Genomic DNA, 17,313 nt, shown 5'->3' on the forward strand with positions numbered 1-17,313 from the left:
AATTTCCACTACAAGTTTGAATTCAAGAGTCACTCTGATTCACAATCAACTTCACCCGGTATCACCGAACCGGTATCACCGAAAGTCACATCTTTTTTATATTTATTTTATTTTATTGAAAAAAAAAAAAACCAACGGGGGCTACTTAGATGAATGGTCCAGATCATGCCTATGATGTGTATGGTTTTTAGATCAGTGGACACCAATTTCGATGTCCCATTTAGAAAAAAAAAAATTCCTCCAACCTAAAAAGTCACACTAATCTGATGATGCTGGCCATCCAATATGTGGCTTGCCAATGATCATAGATAAAATTCCAAGATGAATGGTCCAATCTTGTACTAATGCCACAATTTAGGGTCCCCTTTCTAGAAATTCAAAAAAAAAAAAAAAAACCCGGTATATTCACACACATGCAACATGTAAATTTGAACAGCCATACAAGACAATCTTTCCCTCCAAAAAGCTGATATGCATCAACCACCCAACTACCTTGCTGCATCAAATGACCAAACTACCGATGTTCTCAAATCCTAATACCATCTCGCCCAAAACAGGTAATTCAAGAAGTTAACAAAGTTCATAACAGAGAGAAGAGCATAAAAGAGATCCAAACGACTACTGTTCAAATCATTCCCGCCCAACCACTCACCTGATCCGAACCGTCCACTCACCGAGTTGGCAATCCATACAAGCAGTGAGCTCAAAAAATACCCCATAGCCGTTGAGCACCAAGACAACGCCGTGCACACACTCCTCATTGTACTAGGTGCCTCAGAGTAGAAGAACTCCATCATACCGGCTAGTGTAAACATATCCGACATGCCTAGTAGAAAGTACTGCCACCCGAGCCAAAAGATGCTAATGGTAACTGACTCCTCTGCAGCGGCCCGCCTCTTAATTTCGACTATTGCGGCCACAGCCATCGACATTGATGCAAGAACAAGGCCGAGACCGATCCGTTGGAGAGGTGGGTACACGAAATCCTTCTGCAACAGCTTCCTAGCCATGACGATAATGAGCCGTTCATATAAGGCTACCAAGACAAGCATGATAATGAGAGGAATTGCAGTAAGCGAAGCTGGGGGGATTTGGAAATTGCCAAAGAGCTTCTGATCCATCGTCATTCCTTGATGGACTGAGAACGTCTGGAGCTGGGCTAGGCAACAGTTCATCATGATCGTGCTTGCGAAGATTGGAAGGAGCCGAAGGAATGATCTAGTTTCCTCCACTTGGGTTCTACTAATGCCATCATCCATTGTGGCCTTGTCCAAGAACCTGTGAGTCCACCATCATAAAACATCCTTCTATCAATTTCAACACAATGTTGTGTAGATTTGTTATAGTTATGAGATTGAAATGGGAGGAAAGCCAGTCTTTAGAGGGCAAAAAAACATTATTTTTTATGTAATTGGATTCTCTTGTGAATTTTAAGTTAGACATAAGAAGATGTAAGACAGCACATTCCAAGAGAAGCTTGTTAACAAATCAAAGAAATGTGCTGAACATACAAAAGAAGAGAAAGGGAAAATGAAATTCTTGCCTGAACTTTCTTTTACTTCTCCCTTCAAGTCCATGCCCGTTCGTCACTGGCGCTGGAGTGTTCCAATGCCTTATTGTAGATAGAAACACCTAAAAACACGCGTTAGCTCTTGAAACCAAATGGTTAACCAGATTTATTTCATCAGTTCTCTCTTCTTCTTTTTCTTTTTTCTTCTTTCTTTTTAAAACTATCTTATCGATTTTCTTTGCGATGAGTTACGACTAGGGGTGTAATTATTTTCATAATGCAGCCATCATGTTGTGTATACTAGACAGATGCTTGGATTGGAGGGTAAAAAAATCGAATCGAAAAAGGCCAAAAGGGGCTTGTTTGTATAGTGGGAAAGAAAAGAAAATGAATTATCTTTGATGAGATGTTCTCTATGTTTGGATATATGTCAAAGGAAATATTGGATTTAAATAAATTAATTAAAAAATCAATAATTACCCAATCACCATGGTCAAATTTTCACGCATGTGATAATAACCATTGTAAGAGCTTTATGAGATTTTCACTTGCTATCCATACAAGCTCCCCAAAAATGGAATCAATGGGGATCTGTGTTTCAATAGTGCTCATGTATATCTTGAAAAATCATTGTTGGATAATCATTACAACTGTTCTTTTTCTTTTTTCTTTTCCCACTATCCAAACAAGCCGAAAGTAGAAAACAACTCTTCATGGATCTACTGTTTGAAAATATTCAAAGAATGCTTTCTTTAAATATATGTTTCCAATTGTTGTTTTGCTTAAGTAATAGGAAGGTTCAAGTTTGTAGAAGTTAGTTATGGCCACTTAGGGCCTATTTGGATTCGTACTTGTCAATCTGGATCAGCTAATCTAGACATATTCTTCAAATCCTTTGCTAGAGGCCTCCAAAGATGTGGATTGGTGACTTCAGCTGCCCACATTCCAGAAAGTATGAATTGACAACTTTCTCAAAAAGATGTCATTGTAGAATCCAAGATTGACCAAACAAGCCCAAAGTGGAAAATAACTCTTCATGAATCTAATGTTTGAAAATTATGATATTTTAGCAGATAATAGCTTCAAATATTCAAAGAATGCTTTCTTTAAAGCTATGTTTCCAATTGTTGTTTCATTGAAGTAATAGGAAGATTCAAGTTAGTAGAAGTTAGTTATGGTCACTTGTGGCCTATTTGGATTTTGCAGTGGTCATTCTGGGTCAGCTAATCTAGACATTTTCTTGGAATCCCTTAGTAGGGGCCTCCTAATCTGATGAATTCACCTGCCATATCCCTAATTCCAGAAAGTAGGGATTGATAAATTTCTCGAGTGACATTGTTTTTGGAAGACCTGTCAAAACCATCTCTTAAAGAACTTAAAAGAACAGGAGTTTTGGTCATGGGAGTTAGGACAACATGCTTAGTATAAGTTATTAGTGGATTTTGATTTATGATCCTTGCATTAGTTTCTAACAGGATACCTTAAGCTAGATTAGCAATGTACTTAGCTATAGTTAGTTAAGATTACAGATTCTTTTACTGAAATTGTGGGGTTATTTTACTAAGTCACCTCACCCACATGCATATCTACCCTTCATACATAGTAGGGCTGTAAATGGTCCAGGCCAGACCGTCAAGGTTCCTGGCACAGCCCCAGTCCCTGGTGGGCCAGTCTTGCATCTTGGTTTTACAACTGCAGTCGTGCACCAGCCTGGTTTTTGGTCCAAAGTTAAATAGGCCAGGTTATTGCCTAGATTCAACAACATTCTCAATTGAGGTTGAGCCCCAAAGCCCAAAACGAATCCTGTTCATTGATGCGAAGGGCTTGGGCAAACCTTGGCCTAGCCGCATCACTGGGAAAATCCATCTTAACCAGCCAAAGAAGTGTAGTTTACCTTAAAAATCCTGGTTAATGGGCTACCACTGGGAATTTTGTGCCGATAAAATGGGAATCCAATTGCAAACACGAGGAGCGCCAAACATAAGGCGCCAGCGGATATTCCGAAGCCCCATTGCCAACCTCTATTCTCTTGGATCCAGACCAAAATGGTAACTGCTGATAGGCCACCCATGCACAGAGAGAAGAAGTACCAATTGAAGAAAGTGGACACTAGCTTCTTGTTTGAGCGGTCCAGCTGATCGGCACCATGTGCTGGCAAGGAGGCCTTCACACCGCCTACTCCTGCAGCCATTGCATACAGACCTGCATATAGCATGATGGCTTGTGGGGGCGATGGCCTTCTTCCTGGGGGCGGCTGGAGCGCCTTGTAGTGAGCTTGGATTGTCAATGTTACTAGTCCCTGCACCAATGACATTTGGGTTATTTCCAAAAGGTAGGAATGTTTTGAATTTTGATCTGCTGCAACTCATTCACACCATTCATTTCTTCCATCCCACTTTCTCCAGGCAAACATGCCAAACACACTGATTCATCTTATCAATGACATTGTTCATTACAACCATTTGTATTGCAACCCACCAATTGCACAGTTAGGATTGTCTAGATCGACGATTAGAACTTTTTAGTTATAATCAATATAGACCGCCCATTCTCATGCCATTGATCAAATGATTAGTATCATTTCAGAACTGGCCCATGAAAAGTGGGCTGGACAGGATGAACTGCTTGGTGCGACAAATTGCATTGTGAACTAATCTATTACATGTGCATTGAACCATGTTATGGTACAAATGAATCCCATTGGACCATTTCCACTGAGATGCGTAACCTAAGTTGTATCCAAATCAATGCTCCCTATTTGATAACAGAGAGAGAGAGAGAGAGCAAGGGAGAGAGAGAGAGAGAGAGAGAGAGAGAGAGAGAGAGAGAGAGAGAAGGAAAAAAGAAATCAAAATGATGGAACTTGTAATGATCATTTCCATCAGTTCCATTGAAAAAAGGATTCCATTTTTTGAGGTTTCTTTGTCTTGCAAGCGGAAATCTCCAATTCACTTTGAATCTTGTGCAAGAGAATTGCTACTGTGAAAAAAGGCTGATGATTACTTCCTAGAACCCATAAATTTTCTTTGCAAATCAAATATGAGAAAATGTCTTGTCAAAGGAAATCAGTTTCTTTTCCTCTCTTTTCCAGCCTTTCCAACAGGCCAGTAGCATAGGTATTGCATCAAAGAACAATCTTATTGGAAAATTACAGTAAAAGGAAACACAAGAAATTAGATGATATTTTACTATTCCAAGCATTCAACTTCTTTGTATAAACTCTGGAATTTTGTGCAGAGACTTTAGTGTATACTAATATGCATCTGCCATAGCCTTTATATCATAATCATCTAAGCCTCATCCCAATCAATTGGGGTTGGCCTTAAAATCATATAGATACCAAAAGAAAAAAAAAAACAGGTCTATAGAAATATATTAATGTTTGAAAAAAATAACCCACAATTGTATGAATTACTTATTCCCCTTTAACATGTTTCAACCCATTATTTTGTGAAACGTTGTACTTGCTAAGGTCTGCATTCATAGCATGTAGCATCTGTGACCATATTTACGTTCTCAGTTATTTCCAATTTCGTTTATCTATTTGAATGGTAACAATGAATTCGAACAAAAAGGGCTACAATGCAGCACCAAAAAGGAAAGGGAGGACAACAAAAAATCATCTTAGTCCCTGCAAATAAGGCTAATCTCCACAAGACCTTCCTTCTCTGTAGTTGGTTTTCTAGTTATAATTACTATTTAGCTAGTTCTTCGAGATTTAGTTAAGAAAGTCCCGAGTGAAAGAAAAAAATAAAAATGTGTGGTGCTTTGGGAATTTGAAATATAGCTGTTCTTGAGTGAGATTGAGAAAGATAAGAGAGGTAATATGAGAAGAAGAAGAAAAAGAGAGAGAGAGAGAGAGAGAGAGAGAGAGAGAGAGAGAGAGATGGTAATATCCCTAGCCTCGCCTCATATTATTATTAGGGATTTCATATAATAAATATGAAAGTACAAATATGCATGCCCCTTGTACTTAAACTCTATTCTAGCATATCATCTTAAGGACTAAAGGGAAAATAATAATGTGAAACAATAGAAACCATAATCTCCATGTAAAGTGGGCCACACATGGCCACACGTGAGATCATCGCCATCGGTCAACAATAGCCTTATTTCCTATTCTTTCTCCTGAAGTCCCTACAATGTAATTTAATCATGATAGAGTTGAGTCAGACCAATAAGATCCATATACATGACTCATCTCCCTTTGGATTTAAGAGTTGAGTAGAAAAGCAAAAGTCACTAACAGCGATGATTTCAAGTGAAAGTTCCCATTAATCAGTGTGTTATGGTTTGCTCTAACATTCCTAAGAAACTGAGTTGCATTCCATTTTTTATTCTTCAAGACCATATTGCTTGCAAATCTGATGGTGTATTACAAATCTGAAGGTGTCAAAAGATTAGTAAAAAGACTCATGAAATGAAAGAAGAGGAATAAGAAATCTTACAGTAAGTTCTATGGAACCAAAGAGAACCATGGTACAGAACCTAGTGAGGAAAGTATCAGAGATGAAGGCCCCAAGTAAGGTGAGGAGGAAAGATGTAGCCATGTAATTTGTTAGCATGTTGGAGGACTTCCCAAGTGGATAATGCATTGAATAATGGAAGTAAGTGACCAAGTTCGACGCAATCGATAGGAACACCATGTTTTCCAATACCTCCACCACTGCAAAGATTTAAATTTAAAAAAAAAAAAAAAACATCATGTGTCTGTTGGGGAACCACGGAAGCACGCAGAGATGAATCAAGCAAAGTATACACAATCGCACAACCAAGTCTAAATACAAACAATCTGAATTTTACATGGAAAAATCATTGCAAGAAAAAACTACGGCACAAAGTGATGAGTATGCACTATGAAAGCAGAAATTACAAGAGATAAAGTGTTACCAATTCGAACAAGCCTCAAATCCACTTCACAATCCCTAGTTATGCCCTTACAACCCTTACGAATGAATTAGGAAGCCCTAAAACTCCTCTACACCTTCCAAATCCCAATTTCACCCAATATATAAAGTATCACAACCGAAATAGGAAACAAAGCCCACACTTACGAAACTCTCTACACACGCTCGATGGGACTTCGATGACATTGACTATCTATCGATGACATCGAACACCTTCGATGACATCAAGTAGCAACACCAAAACGTTCCAATAACCAACATGGAGTTTCCGGATTTTCTGATGGCGTCGAGCATCTATCGATGACATTGACAGACCCTGTTGCTTACAGATTTAAGACACCAACAATAGTGTTGCACATGAAAATTCTCTCAAATTATAAATGTGTTTTATTCCAATGGAAAAAGGTCTATGTGAAACTTGATTAGTGAATGAAGTATTACTTAAGTGAATGTTCCAAGAAGTCCTAAGGTCATTTGTGCAGGGAGACGATCGAGTGGCAATTTGCAGGGCAAGATCCTGATGAGTGGACTGGTTTGATTTTTTGACTAGGGCATGTTCACGGTGAGACCCACCTGATGAGTGGCTTTTTTTTTTTTTTCTAAGAACTGCTATTAAAGTCGTTAATAACTAATTACTTCGCTCGATTACTGCCTTATAGGGAAACTAATAGGGACAGACACTAAAGCGTTTCACCCCTCTCTCTTAAAGCTTTTGAAAAACGTGAGCGCAGACACTCCATGTTAGCCACCCCCACTAGGGATCGATACCAAGACCTCAAGTGTTGAAACGAGGTATCTCCACTCAGTCTGCCAGTTGAGCTATGGATCTGGGTGTACCTGATGAGTGGCCTAGGTCTTGCACATATGTGCCATGAATTGCCTCATCATTGGTCATGTTTTACAAAATTCTCACACTTTAATTTGATTATTCTAACCATATGATTTATGGCTCGTAAACAACGGACGGTTATGACAAATTAGCCCCACTGAAAGGGTTAGGATCATCCGATTAGTGTGATCCCTGCACCATGGCTTGCTCCTAGTTGTACAAATGACCAAATAATTCAGATTGACAATTTTAAAAGGTCTAGAGACACAAGTAAAACCTTAATGAATTATAATTAAAAGTATAAGATTGTGTATTCATGAGAATCTTTCAAATTTTCTCCAGATCTCCCATCTCTTCTACATATTCAGTTGTTACCGGAGAAATAATACAAGTTACCGTTTCCACAATTAATATAATCCCTTGATTTAAAGGGTATACTCATAGATTAAGGTTTGAAATGGTTGATATGGGACTGATCCTTAGCCATTTCGAACACTGCATTAAGCCTTGCCAGAGATAGATAAAATAGTTTGATTTAGTACAATTAATATGAAATTGGGATATATGCATCAAATTACTTGTTGACACACTGATCAAGTCTTTCTGTGTGCCTGATGTTACAGAGCCATTTGTAGCAAACCCCAGAGAGATGGCATGAAAATTACCATAGAAGGATTTTCCATAGGTAAGCCTGATAATCAACCTAGTCCACTCATTGGGTGGGCCATACATGTACACTGAATATAGACCGTTGGTCTTTCGCTGTTGTCATCATTTTTTTTATTGTACACGTCTGGCCCACCTAGTGAATGGATGTTCTCTTGTTTCGGTGCCAGAACATGTTTCAGGTGGACTGGCATGATGGTTGACGCAGATCTCGCAAACGTGTGCAACAAATCAACTCTTTAATCTCTCCTTAAGGCCTTGTTTGGATACCACTAAATAAGTTGTTTTTTAACTTATTTTAAGTCATTACACATACCGATTGTGGTGAAATCCTACGGTGGTGTGAGTGCATGTATTTTTTTATTTTATTTTTTTATTTTTAAGTCTTTAAGTTAGTTTGGTAAGTATTATTATAAAAGTAACTTAACGTTAAAAGCTACTTATTTCAATAAGATTTTTTTAGTGATGGATAGTGTCACAGTCCCCATCAAATGTAGGAGCCACACGTCGGATAGTCCACTCAGAGGTATGCCCCACATGATGGAGGACCCTATATTAACGTAGGTCCACATAATAGATAGTTTACATTAAAAGTCAGCCCCTAATGATAAATAGCCCACATCCAAAGCAGACGATATAATGGAGAACCCACTTCAAAGGTGGAGCCTACATGGCGCTCCGCATGATGAGCAGTGGACAATGAAGCAGGGCCCCACATGATTGTGGCCCACATCGAGTTGGGCCCCAAATGACGGATGGTCCACATTGAAGGTTGTCCCTTAATGATGAATGGCCTACATCCACGGTGAGCCCTGCATGATGGACAACCCACATTGAAGGTGGGCCCCACATGATGGATAACCTATACTGAATGTGGGCCCACATGATAGATGATCCACATCAAAGGTGGGCTTCACAAGATGGGCCGCATCAAGGTGGGCCCCACATAGTGGATGGTCCACATCAAAGGTCAGCCCTAACGATGAGTGGCCCACATCCAAGTCGGGCCCCTTATGATGGATGGCCTACATCAGAGATGGGCCCCACATGATGGACAGCCCACAGGATGGGTGGTGGACATTGAAGGTGAACCCCACATGATGAACAATAACATTGATGTTGGATCCCAGATGATGGATGATCAGCATCATAGGTAGGCCCTACATAATGGATGGTGCACATTAAGGTTCAGCCCCTAATGGTGAATGGCACACATTCAAGGTGGGCCCTACATGATGTACCACCCACATCAAAGGTGAGGCCTACACAATGAACATTCCATATCAAAGGTTGGCACCGTATGATGGATAATGAATATGAGGGTGGACCAAACAAATCAAATGGATAATTACTTTTGTGATGTTGGAAACGAAATATAATTTTTTAATTTTTAGCAGACAATTACATTATTTATCAAATAATCTTATTTACTTAATAAGTAGAAACCAAAGTAAGTTACTTAAGGCATAAGTAGCTTATCTAAAGTCACTTACAATCCAAACGCCCCCTAAGTGAACGATATAATCAATGGCTAGCTCCCACCATAGACGCAGCAGGTAAATGTAGTTGGATCATCCATTTGGTGGGCCACACGATGGACGGTTCATAGTTCAAAAACATGCTGATAAGATGATCCTAGACATCTTTTCTTTTTCCTTATTCTCCATTGATAGTAAGGCCCACTTAATGGATGTTCAGGATATAACTCTCTCTTTTCCTATGTTTAGAGTTAGTAAATCTCACATGAATTGTGATGAGGCTTACTTGTACCTGAGGATGAAGGGGATAATTAGGCTGGCAATGGGTCAGGTGGCTCGTAGGGCCAGGGCTTGAGCCCCTAAGCTGGGCCCAAGTACTGAGCCTAGGCTTGAAAATCTATGCCCATGTTTGGGCCCTGCCCGGACTAATCCAGCCATTTGGTCGAGTCCAATCATCTAGTGGGTTACCATTACAATAAAATTTAGAAAAATAAAATATAATAATAATAATAATAAGAACAATATGGTTTAAAGAAGCATACGCATACGAGCAATTAGCATATAACTTAAAGACATATATTGAATATATGATGCTTTAGTGATCAAAATCATTTATATGATAGGATTCCGGCTAATAAAATTGAATATACATGTGTGTGTGTGTGTGTGTGTGATGCTTCTGAAACTTGTTCTGACCCCTCATCCAAGTGGGACACACATAATGGATGGGCTGGATTTGTTAACCACATCTCGGTGGGCCCAACAAATGATCATGAATGTTTTAATGGGAGAGTAACCCCCTCAACTTTTGTAAGTGGTGTGGCCCACAAAAGTTATGGATTGACTTGATTTTTAAGCCCAAGGCCCACCATAGAACGGTGCATCTGACTGATGGGGTAGATTTTTGACACACATCACAGTAGGGCCCACACAACTGAAAGTTCCCATGATGTCTACGGCATAAAACCATTTCATATATATATATATATATAATGACTATTATTTTCACCGTGGAACCGCATATGACAATGGTCATATGTATTTTACTGGGTTACATCAATGGTCAGAGGACGCGGTTTAGCCGGTGACGTTGCCACTAGCCGGGTGACCAGTGGTCAGTGATACGTGGGCTTTAGCATGATATATGTGTTTTATCTGCACCGTCTGTCTATTTTTTTATATAATTTTTATAGAACTCCTAGGGTCCACTGTAATTTTTAATTGACATCCAACCTGTGGATTAGGTCATAAAGACCAGAATGGAGGCAAAAAAAAAACAAATATTAGCTTTATCCAAAACTTTTGTAGCCTGAGAAGTTTTTAATGGTGAGAGATCAATCAACACTGTGGCCCACTTGAGATTTTGATCTACCTCAGTTTTGAATTAATACCATAAAATTAGCTGGAAAAATAGATGGATGGCATGGATGATACACATATATCATGTTGCGGTCCACAAAGCACCAACCACTAGCCATTGGCTAGTATCCGGGGGATTAGCCTATCCGTCAACCTTGTCCAATGGAGTTTGAATGCCTAAAAAGTTTTAAGGCCAATGCAGTTTTTGTACTACCCCGCCTCTCATGGGGGAGGCCCAGGCTCTGAGGGGCCACCATAATGCATGGATTTTATCCACACCATCCATCCATTTTTTATTTTTATTTTTTTGTCATTTTTGGTTATAAATCTGAAATTAGGCATATCCAAACCTCAAGTAGACCACACAATGGGGATTAAATATCCACTGTTGAAAACTTCATTGTGGCCACAAAAGTTTTGGATCAAGCTCATATTTGTGTTTCCCTTCATCCAAGTCCATATGAACTTATTAACAGATTGGATGGCAAATAAACATCACAGTGGGCCCTAAGAAGTTTTCAATGGTAGGCATCGTTAGCACCGTAGTTCCTTATGGTGTGGTCCACTTAAACCTTAGATCTGCCTAATGATATGGCAAAATGGATGGACGGTGTGGATAAAAGCCATACACCCGCGTCTACTATTTCAAAACAAAACTACCCTACCTAAGGACCGGAGTCCACCCATCCCTAGACTGAGTGTTTATTCCAGAGATTGATCAAAACTGTACACGTGTCCTGCTATTTATTTGATGAGTAGACCATGTCTGAAAATACATTAAAATAAAAGGTAACTAACGCCTGCAACCCACTCATTCTAGTAGCCTTCAATTACATATAAGGTCAGGCCTGAGTTCTGCAGATATTCATTGCTGGAGTTGAAGAAACGACCATGGACTGAGACTAGCTCAAGACAATCCTAGCCATTCGTCCGATGGTGCAAAGCAGTCCTCCGAATGGATGGTGTGATATATATATATATATAAACACGCACACGCACCCCCACCCACTCACGCTAGTGGAATTTCACCACCCATGGGTACTCGAACCCTTGACCGGGAGCAAGAGTAAGGACCCATATGATGTTGTGATATTAAGTCATGGGTAATCTAATTAATGGAGGGCCCACCATCGAGTTATCATGATATCACATCAGTGGGCCCCATCTGATGTAGAACATGGCACGGATGCATTTCTAATATGGTTAGACCAAAAGAAGGTGAAATGTAAATTAGCCATAACTTGTGATTTGGGTATTGTTACAGTTGCACGACCTATTAATTTTTATTGAAACGGGCCATCCAAGTTGAACTGACTCACAAAGTGGGCCGTGTTTGTCCGTTTAGTTAAAAAAAGCATAATTTCAGCTCTAAAACAAACTTTAAAAAAAATATTATTATTTTCAATCATTTTAATTTTTTTAATTTTTTTTTTCTTTTTGAGAAACAACTTTTAATTATGTTAGAATTCTTTCAGCAAAAATTTATTTAAAAATTTTATTTCTATAAATCAAGTTTTTGAAGAATTTTATTATAGTTAAAATTTTGGTATTTTTGATAATTATAAATTTTGATTTTTTTTAATATCAATTATATAATAGGGACACATATATTAGACAATCATCAATTAACTTATTACCAATTTTTAAAAATTGTTCTATTTTTTTAATTTTCGACCTCAACTCGTACATACCTGCATCACCATCACATAGGTAAAAACAGGAGTCGATATCATAGATGCCTTACCACAAACAAAAGTAGCACCTCTTGTGCCATGGTGCTTTGCTGGTTGCACCTCTCTCCCTTTCCAGTCCACGTACTCTTCCCTCTCAATGTTCATTTCCTGCTCCTAATTAAAAATAGAAAAAAGATCAAATAAAATAAAAGTAATATATGGGAGAGACGTATGAGAGATCCCCGCCGTTCATTAGTGGGGCCCACTTGAACATGCCGCGGGCCCATGGATGGAATAGGACGGTTGACTCCTTAAGCGGGACTTCAACGGATAGGCTATTTGTAGTCGACGTTTGGGGCCTAACCTGAAGAATCGACTAGGTTCAGTTTCCGTCCAGGCATGTCACAGTGGGCCCCACATGACGTATTTCCCAGATCTGACATACGTGTGTCACGCTTCACTACTTCAATCTCAAGGAAACATCAACCTACGTGTTAGCCCCTATGGGTGTACATCGAACCGGTAGAACCAGGGAACCGGACTGGAATTGACCAAACGGTTCGGTTTGGTCCGGTTATAAAGTGCACCAGTTTCAATTCCAGTTTCAAAGGTTCGGTTCTCAGTTTGGAAGTATGTAGAACCGAACCGTGAACCGATCCGTAGAACCGAACTGTGGATTCGATCCGTAGAACCGAACCGTGAAACCAAACTAGGAATCCTTTGATTGTTTCCATATGTGATTTATGATTCATAGTTTGTAATGCATCATTTGATTATTTCTATAAATGTTTTTTTACACATCTTATACAATATCTAAACCATTCATCAAATGGATCACAACATGAATGGACATGACCTAGATAATAAAATAAAATATGCAATTGGGCTTAATTATAAAAAGCCCAGAACTGGTTCAGTTCTAGTTCAGCTTTAGGGTGCTAACGGTCCGGTTTTGGTTCCAAATATCGTAGAACCATTAGGAACGGTTCGGTTCTAATTTCACCCTGGAACTGGACCGAACCAACCCGTGTGCACTCCTATTAGCCCCAAGATACTGAGATCATTATGGTCACATATTCATGGTGGCTTGAAAATGAACGGCTTTGATTAACCATTTAAAAACAAAAAAAACAAAAACAAAACAAAACAAAAATCTACACGACCGTTTCAAAAGCTTGAGGTTCTTGAATTCCACGCGCGAGTGGAGCCGTGCCCATCCAAACGCAGTAACTCGTGTCAGTATGGAACACGTGTGCTAGACCTGAGCTCTCCATTTGACTAGAAGTTAAGATCTTCTGCCTTAACTTGTCAGGTGGGCCACCTTGTACAAATTAGATTGACAGCCAAAACATTTTTCTAGCCATTCATTTGTTTTGCATGATGTGGCCTACCTTAGTTCTAATGGCCTGCATTATTGGCCAGAAGATCTAAACAGTCCAGTTCACTTGATGTACATCTCAATTCTCACACGGGTGTTCCATATTGGCACTCGTGCGTATCGTTGGCTATTTCTCCCACGTCCGTGTGCAATGAGAAAACGTCTTAAAAGCTCCTACGAAATGAAGGATATTCGCGGGAGTAGAATCTGAGAGGATATGCGCATTATAATTCGTCAGCCTCATTTGTGGGCCCACCACCTATTCGCCGTGACATTGTAAGATGGAAACCATGTAGCCACTGTAAGGTCACAAACGGGGCAAGCTGCATCATGTGCATACCCGACCCGTTTTGGATGAAATGGACCCGGCTCGATTACAAGGCCCGAAATCGATGCACACTACCAGCCAAGTGTATCTGGTGTGAAATCGGATTGCGTACTGAGTTTCTCAGTACGCTCTTATCGTACTGAGTAAACTCGTTTGGGCCCACCGTGAATGCATGTGATTTATCCACGCCGTCCATCCATTTTTTCAGATCATTTTAGTGGTTGAGCCAAAAATAGAAGCATATCCAAAGCTTAAGTGTACTATACCACAGGAAACAGTGGAAGTATTGATATCCACTGTTGAAACCTTTCTAAGGCATCCAGTGATATTTATTTGTCATCCAACCTGTTCATAAGATCATACAGACATGGATGAAGGGAAAAAACAAATATCAGCTTGATCTAAAACTTCTACCGCCCTTGAGAACTTTTCAACGGTAGACATTCAATTCACACTCTTTCCAGTAGTGTGGTTCACTTGATCTTTGGATATGCTTCATTTTTTTGTTTCAAGCACTAAAATTATCTCTCAAAATAGATGGACGGCGTGGATAATATACATACATCATGGTGGGGTCCACATGGCACCGACCACTAGCTTCCCGGCTGGTGGCAGCGTCACTAGCCAAACCGCGTCCCAATCCTAACCGACCCATAATGCCAGGAAATGTACGGTTGTAAAATAAAACGAGGTTCAATAATCTTGATCAAATCATTTTTGGGCGATGTCCCATCAATCGAGTGGACCACCAGTCTTCCAAAATGCACAAATCAAGACTCATCTGTTTTATTTTTATTTTTTACACAGGAAAGTGACTTAGGACTGAGTGCCTTCCGTACGAGGAAATGGAGGGCCATGATTCAATAATAAAAAGAAATGGTTTGTTGGCTCCACATGGATGTACGATATCCCGAAGTTCTCCACGATAGGACAATCGTCACCTTCCAAGTTAAAGGCTGCAAAACGACAATAAAAAAGGAAGGGCTAAAAAAAAAATAAAAAGCAACAGATGGACACTCCTTTAGATCACTATATCCCATGGACCCCCACAAACGGAAAAAGAGTACACTGCAGAGGACGCGGATTAGATACTGACAGGTTCAGCAGCGAGTTGGCTAATGAAGTGACGTCACCAAGTTCTGTGGGCCCCATTATATGTATATGTTGTATCCACACCGTCCATCCATTTTGATATATCATTTTAGGGCATTATTCAAAGAATGAGGCAGGTAAAAAGCTGTAGTGGACCCACCACAGAAAACAGTGGGGAGAGTGCTTCCTACCATTGAAACTATCCTAAGGCCCACCATAATGTTTATTTGAAATCCAACCTGTTTAGAAGTTAAAAAATATATTGAACAAGGGAAAACACAAACATTAGCTTGATCTAAAACTTTTGTGGCCTTTAAAAGTTTTTAATGGTGGGTTTCACTGGCCCTACTGTTTTCTGTGCTGGGGTCAACTGGGGCTTTGGATTTAACTCATACTTTGTATATTGCCCTAAAATGATCTCTCGAAATGGATGGAAGGTGTGTATACAAAACATACATCATGGTAGGGCCTACGAAACTTGGTGATGTCACTTCAGTAGCAAGTCTCGCTACTCAACGTCACGGTAGCTAATCCTCACGTGGGAAACTGTTGGACCTACCAAACAGGGAAACGGATTGGCTAGTGGTCGGTGCTCTGTGGGTCTCACCGTGATTTATATGTTTCATCCATGCCGTCCACTCATTCTTCCATATCATTTTATGGTATGAGACCAAAAATGAGGATGATCTAAGTCTTGATTGGAGCGCACAGTATTGATTGAACGCTCACCATTAAAAATTTATTGGGGCCACAAAAGTTTTGGATCAAGCTGATTTTATTTTTTTTCTCTTCGTCCAAGTCTGTATGACCTAATCAACAGGTTAGATGTCAAATAACCATTACAGTGGGTCCTGGGAGGTTTTTAATGGTGTACATTCAATTACTACTTACTACTTTTTTCCCATGATGTGGTCCATTTGACATTTAAACATATCTCATTTTTGGGATCAAGCCTAAAATTATCTTCCTAAAACACATACATCATGGTGGGGTCCACATAGCACTGACACTAGCCACCTAGCTAGTGGCAACATCACTAGCCAAACCGCGTCCACCAAACGGTCCCTTGAGCAATTGAAAATCCTAGAAAGTGATTTCATCACGAAAGAACGTCCTTTTATATTCCTTTCAACTAAAGAAATGGTAAGGTCGAGTATTGCAGACCCACATAATGTGTATATGACATCTAACCCGTCCAAAAGTGGCATCTCAATATGATTATCAGAAGAACAAAAAACAATACTGATCTAATCAACAGGTGGGCCACACCATAAAAAACAATGCCCAACACCCAAAATCCTCCAAAGCCCACCTGATGATCAAATCCTTGATTTTCGTTGGAGCAATCATCATGAAGTGCTGCAACTGCTAGACGGCTTAGATGTCATAAATACACGATGCAGCAGGCAATGCTCAACCTCACCACTTGAAATAAATAAATAACTATATATACAAAATCATTTTGGTAATTTTAGTTTTGAAAATAGATTATTTTAATTAATCAAAGTATTGTTTGGTAAAATCAAATTTCTCAAAATCATATCCTACAAAAGTGGTTAAAAATAAAAACAGAAATAAGGAAATGATATTTCCAATTACCATATCCATACAATCCTCGAAACTCCCAGACTCCTGCTTCAATCGAAAGTGTAGAAAGATAAGAATGAGATGAATGAATGAGAAGAGCGACCTGAGCTATTTATAGGCATTGCCGAGCTGCACCATAAATGATATCATTAGTGTGGTATGAAAAAGACGAGATACGTAATGCTAATAAATGATGAGACAAGGATAAGTACTGCTTTTTATTACTTTTCTTAGACTCTTCGATCGATGAAGAAATCATATTTAAATCTCCTTATCTGCAAACGGACAAACGCCAATCCAAAAGTATAAATGTGTCTGCACACCTTGCATGGACTCCAATATAGGCGTGCCATGCAATAGTTATGTAGCTATCACCACCTGCCGTACCAACATGCCACTTGTGTAGGACATCATTTGTGCTGTGGGAACAGTTGCCCACGTTAATATCAGATGGGATAGAAATCAGGTGGAAGGAGAGCGGCGGCCCACCATGAATATCAGATGGG

General features: G+C 39.6%; 1 protein-coding gene across 1 annotated transcript; it reads right to left on the reverse strand.

The window, feature by feature from the left end:
• Window positions 1–405: 405 nt before the first annotated feature.
• On the reverse strand, window positions 406–17,030 carry LOC131238828 (protein NRT1/ PTR FAMILY 4.1-like). The gene is made up of 6 exons (XM_058236423.1): window positions 16,820–17,030; window positions 12,494–12,596; window positions 5,959–6,176; window positions 3,405–3,809; window positions 1,492–1,632; window positions 406–1,292 (listed from the first exon to the last, which is right to left on the reverse strand). Exons 1-6 carry the CDS (start codon window positions 16,826–16,828, stop codon window positions 534–536), a joined length of 1,635 nt encoding a protein of 544 aa, XP_058092406.1. The 5' UTR covers window positions 16,829–17,030; the 3' UTR covers window positions 406–533.
• Between the last annotated feature and the right edge of the window lie 283 nt (window positions 17,031–17,313).

The sequence above is a fragment of the Magnolia sinica genome, chromosome 3 (genome assembly GCF_029962835.1).
Source record: "Magnolia sinica isolate HGM2019 chromosome 3, MsV1, whole genome shotgun sequence".
NCBI lineage: Eukaryota > Viridiplantae > Streptophyta > Magnoliopsida > Magnoliales > Magnoliaceae > Magnolia > Magnolia sinica.